Source organism: Podarcis melisellensis (genome assembly GCF_964234715.1).
Source record: "Podarcis melisellensis genome assembly, chromosome: 4".
Taxonomy (NCBI): domain Eukaryota; kingdom Metazoa; phylum Chordata; class Lepidosauria; order Squamata; family Lacertidae; genus Podarcis; species Podarcis melisellensis.
This window is the reverse complement of record NC_138531.1, coordinates 82,768,649-82,787,058: the sequence shown is the minus strand read 5'-3', so window position 1 is coordinate 82,787,058 and position 18,410 is coordinate 82,768,649. Positions and strand designations below refer to the sequence as shown.

The following is an 18,410-nucleotide window of genomic DNA, read 5'->3' as shown; positions in this document are numbered from 1 at the left end:
ATTTTAGAGCAACTAATAAAGCAGAATATTATGTGGATGGTCCATTATAAATCCACCACTAATGCATAATTTCTGTGTCAATGACCTGTTGCAAAGTATACCTGCAAAAAACCCACACCCCAGCAGGTTTACCAAAGGGCCTGGGCCCTTCCAGTCAATTGCATTTAGAAGACCTGTTATATATTGTTATATATTTAGAAGACCTGTTTCAATTGTCAATAACAAAACAGCCATTGAAAGTGGTTTTGTATTTAGCCCAGAATTGTGTTTGTCGATTAAGTTGAAGCAACTTCTAAAATCTTTCTAAGGATGTCAAATAATTCTATGTTATTTCTTAAAGCAACGACTGTTATAGTCCTGACAAAATTATGGGGAATAGGTTATAGATTTATAGAACATGTGCTGCTTTCAATTTAAAGCCCTTTTATAAAGTGAGATGAATGCACTTGTGCTTAATATTTTGTTCAGGAGTCCTTCAAGTACAGTCTTCAGTGACAGCTTTTGGCTGGAACTTGACTACCTTCAGGTTGCCATGGCAGCTCAGTCTTGTGCTGCTCACTTCACAGCGTTGCTCTACACAGAAATCTATGCAGACAAGATAAATTCAGACAAACAGCAAGCAAGGTACTAGTGTTCAATACAGCCTATTCTCATTTATGTTAAACTAAAATACATTGATATACGTGCATGTGGGATGAGTCTGATTCAAAGGATTCTCCTCTTGGATAAATTGAACTGCTTATTTTGTTTCAGCATGAGTTCTTCATGTTAAAAATCAATACTGCTTTCAAACAAAAGCCATTAACTTCCACCAACCAGATGGTTTTGGCCCATTGGCTTCAGTAAAGTCCATCCCTGCTTTAATCTAGAGACTATCTCAGTGGCAAGAGGCAGTGTGCCATGTCTTGGTTTGTTGAAATTCTGTGGGTTTTGTAGTTTAAATAAAATGAAAACAACACAGTTTTGTTAAGGGGAGACCTTTGCTGCCTCCCAAAGCACCTACTTATAGTGATCCAATTTTCCATTTAAGGAGTTGATTGAACAGGTCTGACCAAGGAAATGGACTCAGCTTAGTTAAGTAACAGAGTATCTCTAGGAGCTACTCATGGCTTAGATTTACCGGTATATCTAGTCATTTTAAAAGAATGCATATCCAACTTGAAGACCAATTTTTCAACTTGTTTTCTGCAGGTCTACTTTCAAAGCAGCTAGGCAGCTAACATTTGAGGAAGGAAGTCAGAATTTAACACTAACTTCCTTGAGCAAGAAGAGCAAAGAGGAAACTGGAATAAGTTTGCAGGTATGGTACATCTTGTTTTTGAGAATATTTCAACTAGTTCACTCATAGATAGGTTTCTAAGACTTCTAACAAGTAAGTTATGGTTACCAGGCGACTTGACAATTGTGTGGCCCCACTAGCCTCCATAAAGTACACTGTTGACTTAAAATACTGTGTCGACTTCTATTTGAAAGCGCGGTGTTGGGCTGCATTGCCATTCGCTTCATAGATATTGCTTTTTCTGGGAGGGAGCTGAGGCTGTATTTTAACTTTCAGCTTCATGTATGATGCAGCTTGCTTTTGGCCTTATTTATCCAGTATGATAGTAAAATACAACTAGGATCCAAAAGGGTATTTAGGTCTCTCAGTGAAATTTTGGGCTTTAGTTACTTGAGCAGCAGGCCCAAGCTGCTTTTCATTCTTAGACTGGTGTGTGGTTGTGGGTCCAGGATGAATTGGGAAACACAGCCCATCCGTGGATGTCTCACTAAGGCAGCCTAGAAGGTCCATTCATGGTAAATGAACCAATGTTCCAATGCCCATCCATTTCAAAAGTAAATTGCAATGTGTCGTGTGTTGTTGCTATTCAATAGATATGAGCCTTATGAGTTTCATGGTTCTCTAGCCTCTATGTATTTTGTGTAAAGGAAAACATATTAATTTCTCTGAGCGTAGCCCACAGGGCTTTCTGTTTGGATGTGGGAGGTCTATCAAAGTGTGCTAAAAGTTTATAACAGAGGCAAGTATTGGTCAGATGTAACATATTCCATAGAAGATTGCAATATTTTTTGTTCTGTCGGATGGAAGAATGTCAAGTAACTATTTTCACTTGTACCTAGGACCTTCTCATGGAAATATACAAAAGCATAGGAGAACCCGATAGTCTCTATGGCTGTGGTGGTGGAAGAATGCTGCAGCCTTTAACTAGGTAATACTTTTATTGGGGAAATTAGCAATTTTAACTGAAGGCAAAGTGTTATCAGTTTTAATATTATTCTCTTATCCGTGATAGGATAAGAACATATGAGCATGAAGCAAGATGGGAGAAAGCCCTAGTAACCTATGACCTTGAAACGACTCTTCCACCATCAACTCGGCAGGCAGGAATAATAGAGGTAATTTTTAAAGCAATGCATATCTCCCCCCTTCCCCCCCAAATGCTCACATTCACAGGGGTAGTCAGTATGGTTCCCCCCAGATGTTAGATGACAACGTCCATAATTTTGACTGTAACAGTTTAATTCTGTAAAAAAATAAATAAATCTAATATTATGCTTTGACCTTGAACATGGTAGCCTGAAGTGCTACTAGGACTAGAAGTAAGTGGGACTTGGGTGTAGTAAAAATGCTTCACTTCCAGTGTTGGAAAGCCTTTTCAGAAATCTGATCATTTTCATGTTAACTTTTTATCTCACTGATCGGCAGGCCTTGCAGAATTTTGGGCTGTGTGACACACTCTCCATCTACCTTAAAGGACTGGAACAAGAGAACAAAGAATGTTCTATGGAATTGCAAGAGATTCGTTATCAGGCAGCTTGGAGGAACATGCAATGGGATCAAATCTCTTCCGTCAAGTAATGCAAACTATCACTTTTCAGATGCAATATTTTTAAATGTTTGTCCCTTACCTAAAACTGCTACGAAGGGAGCCTTAGTAGCAGTTGATAAGCTGATAAAGGATTACTGTTAAAAAGGACAGTTTAATAAAGTGTTTGCATTCAAATAGAAATTTTGTTAATTCTCTTTTAAGAGATGAAATTGGAGGACAAGGCTACCATGAATCATTGTATGATGCTCTACAGTGTTTAAGGGACAATGAATTCTCTACTTTTTATGAAAGACTGAAGTGTGCCAGGTAAGTAGCAAGCTTTGCATACAGGTGTCTGTGTATGTTATTAACAAAAAAACAAAAAAATGCCATAAACTGTAGCTTTCCTAACACATTGCAGTTTATGTTATAAGAGATGTATACATCAGTGCTTCATTTGTGTAAAATATGCAGCTTCCATGGATTTTAATGCAATTTATGTAAGGCATAACATAGCAATTTGAAACTTTTGAAAGAAGTGCATTTTGAAGGTTAGAGATAAGGCTTAAGCAGATAAGAAGCTTGGATGGTGCAGAGGAGCTACTTGCCTTTTTACATGTAGTGTGATATGCCCCTTATTTTGTAGATCAGAAAACTCTCTTATCTTTTGATGGAGTCAAGACATTTTTTAATTGTAGGCATGTGTTACAGTCAGATTTATTTTCAGTTGAAGTTATATGTAATGTCTGTTTCTATTAAGTGCTGCTTGACAAGATATCCTTTCTGACTTCTGCTCACTGTGTAGTGGGATTTGAAATTGCTTTGGCAGGTATCAGAAGTTACAATGATCCTTTTCTTATATTTGCAGAGTCAAGGAAGTAGAAGAGCTGTCTAAAGGCAGCCTTGAGTCTGTATATTCATTGCTGCCTACGCTCTGCAGACTGCAGACCATTGGAGAGTTGGAATGCATAGGACAACTTTTCTCTGGGTACTTTTCTTTTCCAACCAATGCTTTACTTTTTCCTTCCTTATGACCCTGGATGTATTTACACATTTCACCCATGGAAATTAATTTTTTCCTATGGGGTAATCAGAATCTGCATTCCTTCACCGCAAACCTAATTTGCATGCATAAAGTCCCAGCTCACATCCCTGGGATCTCCAGTTAGGGCTGGGAGAAACACCAGTGTGAAATCGCAAAGAGCCACTGCAAGCCAGTGTAGACAATACTGGACTAAATAGACTCAGTGATCTGACTCAACGTGAAGCAGCTTTATTAAAATTTAGTCAGAATTCCTCACACACTTCCATATGCTTTCTTTTTTTCAGATCTTTTACTGCCAGCCAGCTGAATTGTACGTATCTGAAGTGGCAGAAACAGTCCCAGCTTCTCCAAGACAGCGACTTTAGTTTTCAGGAACCTATCATGGCTCTCCGCACAGTAATTCTGAAGATCCTTCTGGAGAAGGAAACTGAGAATGCCAAAAGGGAATGCATCAAAGACATCCTCACAAAACACCTGGTGGAGCTGTCCAGATTGGCTCGAGTGGCAAAAAACACACAGGTAAATAAATCCCTAAAATTCAGTCTAGATGTTCTCCCTTACGGATTTGCTATATTAAGTATAGATTGATGTTATTATTTTTAAAGAGGTACTCCAGGGATTCTCCAAGATGTATTAGGAAATTATAATTCCCTAGTCTTGTTACCACGCTGTTGTTGTTTAGTCGTTTAGTCGTGTCCGACTCTTTGTGACCCCCTGGACCAGAGCACACCAGGCACTCCTGTCTTCCACTGCCTCCCGCAGTTTGGTCAGACTCATGTTTGTAGCTTCGAGAACACACTACCTGTGTCCTATAGTCACATTTGCTAGCCTGGAAACAAACAAAAAAATATTTAAATGTGAAAGTCAAGCCATTGTATTTTGGCAAGTGCATTTTCTCATTTTCTGCAGTATGCCTGATTGGCAATTAGGCACCTTAACAATACCAAGAGCTATGGAGCAGCAGCATGATATAGTCACCTTCTTTAATTCCCCAAAAGAAGTGCATAATTTTGTTGTTGTTATTGCATCAGTTGCAAATTCTCTTTCCTTTTTTGGTAGTTTAAAACTTTCTAGTGGATCAATAAGTTGTCCTTTCTGTGAAATAATATAGCATACAATTATAGGCCCGAATATATTTCTATTTACTCAAAGCTGGACACCACTTGCACATGCCCACAGGTTCCTATTCTGGATTAATTCACCTAAATAGCTTCCAGCCTTAGTGTGTTATTCATTAATTGTGCTGTACAGATTGAAAGTATATTTAGGAGTGAAAGTGAGTGGAAATCACTCCATTTATCATTCTATAGCCCCTCTGGTTATGAGGCGTAAAAGGGAAGGTTCAAAATATACTAATCTGTGATCAGTGATTTGCAGTACACTGTTTCTGGTTAAGAATTTGAGCACAACCATAAATTCACTACATGAGCCATAAAATTAATAGATCCTTTAAGGCTAAATACTGTTATCTTGGGCTCAGTCTTCCATATGCAATTATTTGATTAATAGTACTAGATCTAGATTCCCCTGTACTCTGATCCCATATCTTAAATTGCAGCCATATAATGTAGGACAAACTATTTGTGGCTTATAAGTGGTACAGATTTTAACGTGGGTGTAAAGGAAATGAATTTTCATTTCATTCCAGCAATAGGATTTGCATACTGAATCATTCTTGGAAGATTTAAGTACATGAACATGCAGTTAGATCAGGGATGGGATGTAATTGTAACAAGGTACAATTGGTATCAGATTTCACTGGATTCTAGAAATATGAAGAAATGGATGATATCTCAAAACTTAAGATAATTTTTTTCCCTTCATTTTGTTTTCCAGCTTCCAGAAAGAGCAGTGTTTCAAATCAAACAGTTCACTCCAGCTGGACATGGGGTATGTGTGTGGCAACTGGAGGAAGCACAAGTGTTCTGGGCTAAAAAGGAAGAAAGCTTAGCGCTGAGTATCCTAAAGGAGATGATTAAGAAACTGGATGAAGATGACATGGTACATTTTGCCCTATGTCAGCTTGACAGTAGCAGCGTTGTTTAAATTTCTGTTTTGTTTTGAAGAAACATAAGGGCAACATATGTGACATACTTGTATTTGTGAAGGGCCAAAACATATGCAGAAAACCTTAACTGAAAGGGGAATTCAAAATAAAAGAGTGCTTGGGGAGAGGTCACTTTATATACAAGTGAGTATGTCTGACCTGCATGATTATATTCTTCTAAGGTTAAACAAGACCCAAGCCTGCGACTGATTTACACAGAATGTCTGAGGTTGTGTGGAAGCTGGTTAGCAGAGACATGCTTAGAAAACCCGACAGTCATTATGCAGAATTACTTGGAAAAGGTAAACAACTTCTGCAAATATTTTTGAAATCTTATTTGCGTGCTTACTCATTAAATGGTGGTTGTTTAATGGCCAGGCTGTTGTTTTATCGTTTTTTATAACATTTGGTTCTAGGCAGTAACAGCTGTTGGGAACCAAAACGATGATAGTAGCACCGAACTCAAAAGTGGAAAGATGAAGGCTTTTCTGTCCCTTGCTCGTTTTTCGGACACTCAGTATCAAAGAATTGAGAACTACATGAAATCATCAGAGTTTGAAAACAAGCAAGCTTTGTTGAGGAAGGCCAAGGAAGAAGTTGGCCTCTTAAAGCAGCACAAAGTTCCTACAAACAGGTAGGCCTCTCTAACTGAGGTATGTTATGCCACCAATTCGTAGTAAGTAACTTAAGGCAGGTCTGTCAGCTGGTTGGGGTTCATCTAGCTGTATTTTGGCATGTATATTCTTGGGGAACAGTGAGCATGTTCTTAGTAATGAAGCATTATCTTAGGAGTTTTCCTGCTTCTGTCATTTTATTGTGTAAACCAATAGAAGTAATCATTGGGTCAAGTACTGAGAATGAGGAGAACCCAGGCTCTCTCTTTTTTATAAAGTCAATGTCTGTCAGCATATAAGTAAATGAATTTTAGATTTGTAGTCTTATTTCTAAATTTCTGTTAAGGTACACAGTCAGAGTTCAGCGGGAACTACAACTTGATGAAGGTGCGATTCGCGCACTGAGAGAGGATCGCAAACGTTTCTTATGCAAAGCTGTTGAGAACTACATTAACTGTTTACTGAGTGGGGAAGAGCATGACATGTGGATCTTTCGACTCTGTTCTCTCTGGCTTGAGAACTCTGGTGTTTATGAAGTCAATGTGATGATTCAGGTTAGTCTCACCGTAACTTTACTGCATCTGTGTATACAAAGATACAACTTTATTACATCTGTGTATACATTCCCTCTTTGTAGTGAAGTAAAATATAAGGTTGGGGAGCAAATTGCACTGGATGTCTGTGTGGGTGCGTTTTTCCACATGTAAAATCTAAAACATTTAAGTCTCAGATCATGTGGGCTATCAGTTGTACAGTTCATACTCATGTACCTTGGATTTTACATGATTAGGCCCTATGCATACCTGTTCCATACATACATATCTAGCAGGCACAGAGGCGAGTGAGTGGAAAGGTTTCTTGTTTTCTCGCTTTCTCCCCCACCCGCCACAGCCAGTACTCTGGGTTCTTGGAGTAGGTGCAACATGTAGTGAATCAACCCACCATCAGTCTCTCTTTGAAGTAGTATCTTTCATTACTGCTTTCTGCTTCTTTTCCCCAGAGTCCTCTTTTACCTTATCATTCCTTACTTATGTCAGGATTTTTATAAATAACAGGAGTAATGTAATGGATACACCACTAAACTACCTAATCTAGTGGCTTCATTGTCCACTGTAATAAATACATAGGAATTGAGGTTCCTCACAGTCACAATCCATGCAAAATACTGCCAGGCAGTGGCCTTGTTCAGACAATCAGTTCAGGCTTGATGGTTTTTTTGTGAAAATGCAAACAGGCATCAGGGCCAAGCCCTCCTCTCCTCCCCCCTGGTATATTTCCCTAGTTTCTTAACTGACATTAAGTCAGAATTCCCCGGTTTAGATGTAACAAGGAACTTTGGCTTAATACACGACAAAATCTTTGTGCCAAAGCCAGTTCACAATGAGGGGATGAAGAAGCACTCAGTCCTGACTCTCCAGTGTCATAAACAGTGCTTGCATCTTAAAATACTATACATTATTCCCCAGCTTGTACAGTACTGTCTTGTAAAACCTGGTGAGAAAATGTGTGAGAAATGGATGATAAAAGTGCTGCTGTGAAAAAGAATGTCTTGCACTGATAGCAAGTAGAAAAAAATATTGTGATGTACTGATATCTGAGCATACATGCAATTTGTGTTATATTATTAAGCAGTCTCACCTTCTACTTTTGTTTGCTGATTTTATTTTAACAGAAGGAGGCAAAGAAAATACCCTCTTACAAATTCTTGCCACTGATGTATCAACTAGCAGCTCGAATGGAAAGCAAGGCAGAAGGATTTCATCAGATTCTGATTAATGTAATTGATCTTCAACCATGATGCCCTGTATTCATTTAACATGCAAATACAAAACAAACACAGAAACAAAATACAAAAACAAACTTTATTTGCATGTAGATAGTTTGGGTGTTAAGGATTTTACAGTGTTGCAATGTTAGATTTTAGCTATTTCATTTTTTGCAGCCAGTTTTGCAGCTCAGAAATGGACTACTGTATAACGAAACGAAACTTCCTGATTCCTTCCTTCTGATCATTGAGCTTTGTGCCATCTCTTCCCATCCCCAGCTCCTCTGTCTTTTGTCCAGCTTTTCCCTTCTTCTCTGTAATTGCTCATGGCTCCCTGGTCTCATACACCTTTGCCCAGCATTGGAGAAAAATAAAATAAAATGCCCCTGCCTAGTGCTGCATGGTCAAGGAGCCTGAGGACACACATGTGCAGTCCTCAGTAACTAGTTCAGAGGTTTTGTCCCTTTGACAGGGCTGAATTTTTCCTGCATCCAGGAACTAGTTTGGCACCCACACAGCCTCTCCTTATTCAGATGTTATGTAGAAACAGAGCTGAGTCTCAGTGTATTAATGGCACGTTGCCTCCAATACTCTTAATGCCAACCGCCAGTAGCTTTATATAGATATTAAATAGCACTGGGGATATCCGCAAGGGGAGCAAAAGCACTGTCCCAATGCTGGATTTTGTCTCATAGGTAGGACTGGAATCTATAGCACTGGCCTCCCAATTACCATTCCATTTTATTTCTTTATTTTATATACCACCCTTTATTTGAGGGTCAGAGGGTAGTTTAAAGGCAAAAATGTATGGAGGCAGTCTAGGAGGAGGCCATGGTCAGTGGTACTGAAAGCTGCAGAGAAGAGAGATTTTTTAAAAACAGCAGTAAAGTAACATTCCCTCTATCCTACTCTCTGTAGGCCATCCATTAGGGCCTGCAAGAACAATTCTGTCCCATGGCCAGGCTTCAACCCAGATTAATTCATTGAAGCTCATTCACATAGTGCTGAAACGTGGTTTATTGTCGCATTCAAATAGAAATAGCATTTGAAAGATGAAGTCCAGTATAGAAAGATGAAGTCCAGTATAGAACTGAATCATTGAGCATTGCTGCTGAACCTTTGATGCTTGCTTTAATATGCAGATCACAGAGTAAGAAAGCTAGTTGTATAACTCTTTAAATAAATATATTTCTTAACAGCTTATAGCTAGAATTTCTCTGGACCATCCACATCACACTTTGTTTATAATCTTGGCATTGGTGAATGCCAACAAGGATGAACTCTTCGCAAAGCCGGAAGAAGCAAGAAGCAGGCAAACAAAAAACACACCAAAAGAAACTTCTCAACTTGACAAGGTACTTTCATTCACCTGCTTCTGGGGTGCTTTAGGCTGGGGGAGCGGCAAGGTTCTTGTGTTTGCATGGACAGTATTGTAGTTGGGGCCTGTTTTTCATAATGTCAGGGCTGCAGTAAAGTTACCCACCAGCAGTTGGCCCAGTTTCCTAATGCTTCCTTTGTTGTCAGAGCTCTGAATTGTTTTAATCTAAAGTAGATTGTAATCTAAAGTAGATTGTAGATTGGCGTGCTCTGGTCCATGGGGTCACGAAGAGTCGGATACAACTAAACAACAACAGATTGTAAGTAAAACATTCGCTTTTACCAGTATTCTTTTTTCAACCGATAGGAACGGATGGAAGCTGCTAGCAATATAATTAACATCATCAAGCATGAAAGAGCTGATATGGTGACAAATGTCGAAGCCCTCTGCAATGCTTATATCACTTTAGCAAACATGGACGCGACTCGCTGGAAGTCAGAGAGAAGTAAGAATATGGAAAATGGGGATAATTGCGGTGGGAGTTGAAAATCAACAATAATCCTTCAGTTTCATACTGTGTAATAAATAGCTGGAAAATATTGTTTTGCTTCTCCAGGATGTTTTGTTGAAAGTAAATTAACTGTGCAATTTATAGGCTATACAGTGGTACCTCGGGTTAAGTACTTAATTCGTTCCGGAGGTCCATTCTTAACCTAAAACTGTTCTTAACCTGAAGCACCACTTTAGCTAATGGGGCCTCCGGCTGTCGCCACACTGCCGCCGTGCGATTTCTTTTATCATCCTGAAGCAAAGTTCTTAACCTGAGGTACAATTTCTGGGTTAGCAGAGTCTGTAATCTAAAGCGTATGTAACCCGAGGTACCACTGTAATGATATTTGTTAGCCAGTGAACTGTATCCAATTTGTGCAGGTATCTGTAACAGCCTTTGCCTCAGAGCAAATTGGCAGTACTCTGGTTATTTTGGTATTTGGGCATGGGCCAATTTACAATGTAATATTTATAGTACAATTAGATATATTAAAAAGAGTTAAAATAGTAGAGAATGTCTGATACACAGTGGAAAGGCAAAGGGGTAGATGGCACCACACTAGAAAATCTAGAATAATTTCTGTAATATCAGAGACATGTTAGAAACAGTTTCATCATTGTTTGAAGTCCAGTGTGCAGGAGTTCCTATAGCAACAAATGTTAGTAATGGCATTTAAGGTAATTTGTGTGTTGTTTATGCAGGAGGCATAAATATCCCTTCTGATCAACCTATCACCAAGCTAAAGAATCTAGATGATGTTGTTGTACCCACCATGGAAATCAAGGTAAATGAAACTGGTTTATCTCAGTAATAATCCTTACATAGTCATATTAGCGGGGATTACAGTGGTACCTCGGGTTAAGTACTTAATTCGTTCTGGAGGTCCGTGCTTAACCTGAAACTGTTCTTAACCTGAGGTACCACTTTAGCTAATGGGGCCTCCCGCTGCTGCCGCACCGCCGGAGCAAGATTTATGTTCTCATCCTGAAGCAAAGTTCTTAACCCAAGGTACTATTTCTGGGTTAGCAGAGTCTGTAACCTGCACATGTTTCATTCTAGCAGACAGAGAAATGGCTATCAGTACTGTAGTGAACATGTAATATTGTGGTGAACATGATACAGCAGCGCCTAAATATATTTATGATTTTAGGTGGATCCAAGTGGGAAGTATGAAAATTTGGTTACAATAAGGTCATTCAAGCCAGAATTTCGCTTAGCAGGAGGCCTTAATCTACCAAAAATAATAGACTGTGTTGGATCAGATGGGAAAGAGAGGAGGCAACTTGTCAAGGTATGTTCTGTGTGTTGCACGTGCTAGAGAGGTGTCTTTTTTGATTTAAAAACCATGAGACCTGTAAATTGAATGTAGAATATTGGGTTTTTAACTTATGCCATGTTCTGTGGTGTGAACCTTGCCTTTGGTGGAAGTTGATATGTTTTATTTCTCTGAGCTGCTGTAAAGTAAAACCGTGGGAAATTTATAAGCTCCTAATGCATGGAAATACGTTCTTACACATTTCTAAATATATATTTACTTATTTACTAAATGTACAATGTATTTCAAAACTTCTGAGTGATCCCAGAAGACAAAGTATAAAGTGACAGTACTGCTCAATTGTCTGGATACTTTTCCTGTTGCTTAAGTCTACAGTACTTTGCATACTTGTTTTGAATAAAAGTTTCCCTCACTTCCAAATAAATATAAATAACATAAAGTTGTTGTAGTGTTCAGCAGATGCCATTTCTATACCATTGCCTTTTTTGTATCTCTTAAAGGGCCGTGATGACCTGAGACAGGATGCTGTCATGCAGCAGGTTTTCCAGATGTGCAATGCTCTGCTTCAGCAAAATACTGAAACCAGAAAGAGAAAATTGACTATCCGCAGATATAAGGCAAGTTTTGCTCTTGTTCCATCAAAGTAGCCTGTTGCAGACATGATGTGGGTTCACCAGCCAAAGAAGCTTCCTTTATATAGGCTCTGATAATTACTGAATTTAGCTCTGAAAGTGGCACTTAGGACTTACTACTCGAGATCTTTTAAGCTGGAGGTGACAGGAATTGAATCTAGGACCTTCTACATGCACCTCACATGCTCTGCCACTGAGCTCCCATCCTTCATCTCCAACATAAAAAAATTGTTTTATATCAAGACAGAACATTGCTTCATCTAGCTCAGTATGGCAGTGACTCTCTAGGGACTTGGGCAAAGTTTTTCCACAGCAGCTACTACCTGAGATTCTGCTGAATGTTGGAGCTTCTGCACACAAACCTTGTTGCTCTCACAACATCTCCTCTCCTCGCCAAACTAGTTTGAAAACTGGGAGCTAGTGTTATAAATACATGTGTGCGCTCTCTCTCTCTCTCTCTCTCTCTCTCTCTCTCTCTCTCTCTCTCTCTCTCTCTCTCTCTCTCTGGATTTTATTTCACTTTCCACAGGTCATTTTCCAATGTAAATTAGAGATTGTACCCATGATTCCAAAATGGGTTTTCAAACTAAGGTTACAAAGGAATCTGATTTGAATTAGCACTGGTTAATCATGACAGTTAATACATCTGCTTATTCCTTAAGGTGGTTCCCCTTTCGCAGAGGAGCGGTGTCTTAGAGTGGTGCACAGGAACGATTCCTCTGGGTGAATTCCTCATCAATACTGACAGCAGTGCTCACAAACGATATAGGCCAAAGGACTATAGCAGCGTAGATTGCCAAAGGAAAATGATGGTGAGTCAGAAGGAAATCCTTCCCAAGCATGATATGCTGTGTCTAGCGGTATATTCCTTATTTTTGATTAAGGCTATGAACACTCACCACAAAATCGTCTGTTCTCATCACACCCACCCATCCAATCTGTTTTGATGTGTTCACATCTGTAAGAAGTCAAATCCCACACTTTCCCCAATAACCTTTCATCATGAATGGGGAGCGGGTCTGCCAGTGAAAGGCTATTGCCAACTTCACAGCTGCCACAAGAAAGAGGATAAAATTATTACAGGATTTTATGGCCTAGCTACGTCACAGCACATTTCACCAGGTCTTTTGTCTACTTCGCTTTATTTGTTCATTTATCAAATTTGTATACCGCCCTTCAACATAAATCAAAAAGCACAAAATACATTTTAAGAAATCAAAAACAAAACACCCACAAACCAGTAACTGCCCTCCCAAACACTTTCCGCTAATGCCCCACTGTCCAAAATTTGCAGGGCAGCCACTTGGAAGTCTCCATCTACCTTCACCAAAACTACAGGTTAGATACTTTAGGTTCAACAGAAGCAACTTTTGACAGGAGAATTCTACAGATTCTATCCTCCTTCTATATTCCAGGTCTGGCACTACCCACCCTACATGACCTAGCTAGATAGAGAGCATCCCATCCATGGGTCGTATCCTCCTTAATGCCATCCAGAGAAAGGAAGCTTGGGTACTTTATGTGAAAGGGGTGAAAGAGACCTTTCCCTGGTGCCAGCATTCAACCTTCATACACATACACTCGAGAGGCAGCCAGAGCTTCAATTTTCTTAGTCCGTATTGGACCTTGTTCCAAGGGACTGACTTCGGTTTCACAAGCCTAGACCCCTACATTAGGGGACATTTCAACTCCTCAGATCTTTCTATAATCACTTGAGCGTAGATCTTCAGAAGCTTATCACATAGTTGCATGTGCCTCTCCTGGTGGAAGAAGGGCTTCACCCATTCATAGATGGATCCCCCATTCATTCCTCCAGAGGATGTGCATTCATAGTAAACCATCCAGGCTTCCCTTCTCCCCTTGTCAGTTCAGGTGAGAGATAATATCTGACCAAGAGTTAAGTGGTGAACTTTATAGGTTAGGCAGGGATTTGAGCCTTTATCTCCCCCACCCTTAAGCCAGCACACTGTCCACTTTAATACACTTCACTTCAGTTTTGCCCAATTGTTGCACATCTATTGGTATTTTGAAGGGCAGGTGCTTCATAAATGTTATGTGTTGTGTTCTCACTGCAAGTATAGCTGTACATAAGCAACACAAGTATTTTTCACACCCATCTTTAAATTGTTTATGGTTTACTTTGAAGGAGGCCCAAAGGAAAAATCCTGAGGAGAAATGTAACGTCTTTATGGATGTATGTCAGAATTTTCAACCTGTATTTCGTTATTTCTGTATGGAAAAATTTCTTGATCCAGCAGTATGGTTTGAGAAACGGCTGGCATATACTCGCAGTGTTGCTACTTCATCAATAGGTACTGTAAAAATATGGCTGGTTTTTGGCACACTTCAATAATTTTCTAACTATAAAGACAAATTGAAAATAGTGTTTTGTTTCAACAAGAGCTAAAGGTCTTAATCTATTTAATAACTAAAATGTAATGACTCTTGCTGTGTTGTCCTCCTCTTCCAAGGTGCTCCATGAGCTTTAGTTGATTGTACATAGATTTTGATCACAGGGGACAAGTTTTAATTGTTGGGGCTGATAGTTTTGGCGCAGTTAGAGGGCTGCTTTCTTTTCTACTGGTATTTTCATTCAGGTGTATAGCTGACTGGGAATGAAATGCCAATGTTACTCGTTTGCTGTGTTGACTTAACTGTGAATCACCTCCCACTTGTTTTGGCATCTTCAAAATGCACCCATGTGTGAAAGTTTACTGAGATTTAATCCATTTAATAATTAAAAAGTAAACTATCATTAAAAATGGTATGGTTTATGCTGCCCAAAAGTGTACAGTAGCTGCTTTAAATATAAGATGGCAGCATGAGTGTACTGGCACTGTGACATAGCACTACATGGGATTAATTTATTTTGTGAATGGGAGAAAGAGAGGGAGCCGCACTCAGGTGTATTTTCTATCCTTAGGCATGTTCCCAAGCATTTCAATCCTCCCACCAGTTCTTTGTTCCTCTTGAAAAACCATTGCTGAAGATTAGGGGACCTTCCAGAGTAGCACTTAATGCAACATGGCAGACTGTGCTTGGAAGAGGAGAATAGACCTTCTCAGAACCTTACAAGCAAGGAAAACCTGTTGGGCGGGGAATAAATAAATGCAGAGAGAAGCTGTGAGATATATGTATAAAGGGGGAAAATGAAATGTAGGCAAGTGCTTCTGGGTTCATTTTGAGACTTCCTTCTTTCAGTTGGCTACATACTTGGTCTTGGAGACAGACATGTACAGAATATTCTGTTAGATGAGCAAACCGCAGAACTCGTGCACATTGATCTAGGTATGTATAAACACAAGGGATCATATATTATTCTTATGTGTATATACAACTCTTTTAAAAACGTTGCGTTTCTCTTTTCCTCTGCCAGGTGTTGCTTTTGAGCAGGGCAAAATCCTTCCTACCCCAGAGATCATACCTTTCAGGCTAACAAGAGATATAGTGGATGGAATGGGCATCACTGGTGTAGAAGGAGTCTTCAGGAGGTATAGTATATAACTGCAGTTGCTTCTTAAGCATTTCACTGTTAAAGTTACAATAGAATTCCACCAGCTCAGGTTTTTGAACAAGCTTGTAGTGTAAACCAGTGAAAACCATGTTCATTACATTTTTATTTTTGGTCTAATGAGACCCAGTAAGAAACACTGCCATTAGCTATAAAAAACAAAATGCTGTCGTATATTGAAACTATTAGTGGAAAATAATTTAGAAAACTGTTCTAAAAATGTCTTCTAGATGCTGTGAAAAAACTATGGTGGTTATGAGAAATTCCCAAGAAGCTTTGCTTACTATTGTAGAGGTAAGCCTTTTTTGTGGCTGTCGATGAAAAGCTGAAAGGTATTGTTTGTATTTTAAAACTTTCATAAACTTCTTTGGCATTTAAACTGTGGCAGCTCCTAGTGCAAAAGTTTGCTTCAACATTCTAAACTGTTAGGCACACGAAAAGTTTATAAGTATTTTAAGCACTTATAACTTGTCACAGGAGATTTACTGAAATATTGTAATGCAGCTCTGAACCTTTTCTGTTTCAAGGGAGCAGAATGTTTTAAGGAAGGGAAAGATGTTAGACTGACATATGAGCCCATTTGAACACACAACTGAAATTATTTAGATTTGAGGGCATGATCAAGCCCCAGCATGTGGCATGCATGCACACACATCTGCACATGAAGGATGGCTTGGGATCAAGACTCCCAGCATGTAGTACAACACAAATTACACTGGTTACCAGTTTGTTTTGAAGTGGTGCAGTTAACCTTTAAAACCCTAAGCAGCCTAGAACCTTATTTTCTCAGGGAATGTCCATGCATATATGAACCAACCAGAATCCTGAGATCAGCATTAAGGGCCCTGAATTCTGTCCCACCCTTTGTAAATATTTTAACACAGTTGTAGGATGTTTTCTACCCAGTTTCCATTAGCAACCTAGCCACTGCTGTCTTGAACAGTTGGTATTCACACTTTGTGAAGACAGTCTTACAAATGACACACTATGGTAGTTCAACCTAGAGGTTACCATTTATCAGGTGGCCACAAACAGCTTAGAGGAAACTCTACAAGGAGTTTCTGTATTTCAAAAAGCAGATTCACTGTAGCTGTATTTGCTGTTGACAGAACATTTATAACTGCCCAATTGCTAAAATAATGGAAATGTTTTATTACCAAGATGGGACCAAATCATAACATTTAATTCACATGCTGAACAACATTGCCAGTCTAAAGATTCTCCTACAAACATGGAATCTTTATTTGCCTGCCTTTTTAGGGCATTGAGCTAGCTTCATTTAGTTGCACTTTTTTGCCTTGTTTTACAGGTGCTTCTGTATGACCCACTTTTTGACTGGACCATGAATCCCTTGAAAGCTTTGTATTTGCAGCAAAGGCCAGAGGATGAGACAGACATCAACTCAAGTCTCAATGGTGCTGATCAGGGATGTAACAAAAAATCAAAGTAAGAAATCATTACCAGGGATGGGGGTTGTGACTAACATGAACATCTGCGAGGCTCTGCAATTTATATTTTCTTACATTTTTTTTTATTCTCAACAGTGATAACCAGACGTTTAATAAAGTGGCAGAGCGTGTTCTGATGCGACTTCAGGAGAAGCTTAAAGGTGTGGAAGAGGGGACAGTGCTCAGTGTAGGAGGTCAGGTGAACCTTCTCATACAGCAAGCCATGGACCCAAAGAATCTCAGCCGCCTCTTTCCAGGCTGGAAAGCCTGGGTGTGAAAATGCGGGGTTGGTCTTAATGAGTAGAAAATGTTGCTGCAACGCAAGAGAACTTTGTTCCTGCTGTATTTAAAATCATCAGAACTGACAGTGGAATGCGTACAGTGGTCCTTGTTTTGCTGCTATCCAATGTACTTCACCAAGAGGGTGCCACAACACTGGCAGGAGGCTACAAGTGTGTGCCAACCATGATCCATGCTAGATAACTAATATTTAGAAGTCCCTGATCTATGGCATATGGAAGGTGCACAAAGTTTTCCATTGCTTTAAACCTGGAGACAAGAAACTGAAGTGTTATGAAATGATACATCAGACTTAAAGCTGACAAGTACATTGCCCAAAACAAGGCTCCATATCAAAACTGGAAAGAAAAATACGTAGAAGAATTAAAAATCATATATGCACAGTGTAAACTCACAATAGATTACTGTTACTGATGGCTGTAATTATTTGCCTTAAGAAAATAGATCTATTAACTAGTCATTGTAATAATCTGGGTACCCTTTTGGTTTTTGTAAATGCTGATAACTGAATTTTCAGTTTTCAAAAATATATTATTTTTGTTACTCTTAGCTAGCAAAATCTTACCATGTGAAAAATGATATTTTTTTTAACCTGTTTTCTATCATGGAAATAGTGGGTTTATCCAATATTTTGTGTTTAAACAACATGCATTCAATTTCTAATGGTTGTGTTACTGTTTTAAAAATGTAAATTGCTCTTTTATCCCCACCACTGATTATGTAATCCTTGGGAGGGAAAAGGGGCGCTATAAATGAATATAAACTTACTAAGTAAGTTTAAGATATATGAAAACATGTATTTACCTTTCAGTAATAGTTTCTGGCATGTGTTTGCCATGTTCATGCCATGGAAGGAAACAATTTGTATATGTACTTGGTATTGGATTCTGTGCTATTGGAGTATTGATTCTCTACAAAATGGGTAATAACATCCACCGGATCCTGACAAAAATCCTGTAGAGCTCAAAAGCTAGTGACAAAACTCTTGTATGTGAAATAAAACTATGCTGTTACAGACAAGTATTGTCTCCACAACCTTTTTTTACATTTGTCCCGTAAGAGAATAAATATAGTAGCATAGAAAAACTGAGCGGCAA

At 39.1% G+C, this 18,410-nt stretch overlaps 1 protein-coding gene across 1 annotated transcript in view; it reads left to right on the top strand.

Annotated features, from left to right (window-relative positions):
- ATM (ATM serine/threonine kinase) overlaps positions 1-18,333 on the top strand; it is a 55,276-nt gene extending 36,943 nt beyond the window's left edge. Inside the window, exons 39-63 of the mRNA XM_081909491.1 lie at positions 469-624; positions 1,192-1,300; positions 2,119-2,207; positions 2,292-2,394; positions 2,705-2,853; positions 3,030-3,134; positions 3,676-3,795; positions 4,137-4,371; positions 5,689-5,853; positions 6,082-6,201; positions 6,316-6,533; positions 6,860-7,067; positions 8,186-8,290; positions 9,478-9,633; positions 9,963-10,101; positions 10,848-10,930; positions 11,297-11,437; positions 11,923-12,039; positions 12,717-12,866; positions 14,201-14,366; positions 15,256-15,342; positions 15,431-15,545; positions 15,796-15,859; positions 16,875-17,011; positions 17,110-18,333. Coding sequence (XP_081765617.1) covers positions 469-624; positions 1,192-1,300; positions 2,119-2,207; positions 2,292-2,394; positions 2,705-2,853; positions 3,030-3,134; positions 3,676-3,795; positions 4,137-4,371; positions 5,689-5,853; positions 6,082-6,201; positions 6,316-6,533; positions 6,860-7,067; positions 8,186-8,290; positions 9,478-9,633; positions 9,963-10,101; positions 10,848-10,930; positions 11,297-11,437; positions 11,923-12,039; positions 12,717-12,866; positions 14,201-14,366; positions 15,256-15,342; positions 15,431-15,545; positions 15,796-15,859; positions 16,875-17,011; positions 17,110-17,290 — 3,418 coding nt within the window. The 3' untranslated portion in view covers positions 17,291-18,333. The remainder of the gene's footprint in view (positions 1-468; positions 625-1,191; positions 1,301-2,118; positions 2,208-2,291; positions 2,395-2,704; positions 2,854-3,029; positions 3,135-3,675; positions 3,796-4,136; positions 4,372-5,688; positions 5,854-6,081; positions 6,202-6,315; positions 6,534-6,859; positions 7,068-8,185; positions 8,291-9,477; positions 9,634-9,962; positions 10,102-10,847; positions 10,931-11,296; positions 11,438-11,922; positions 12,040-12,716; positions 12,867-14,200; positions 14,367-15,255; positions 15,343-15,430; positions 15,546-15,795; positions 15,860-16,874; positions 17,012-17,109) is intronic.
- The last annotated feature ends 77 nt before the right edge of the window (positions 18,334-18,410 follow it).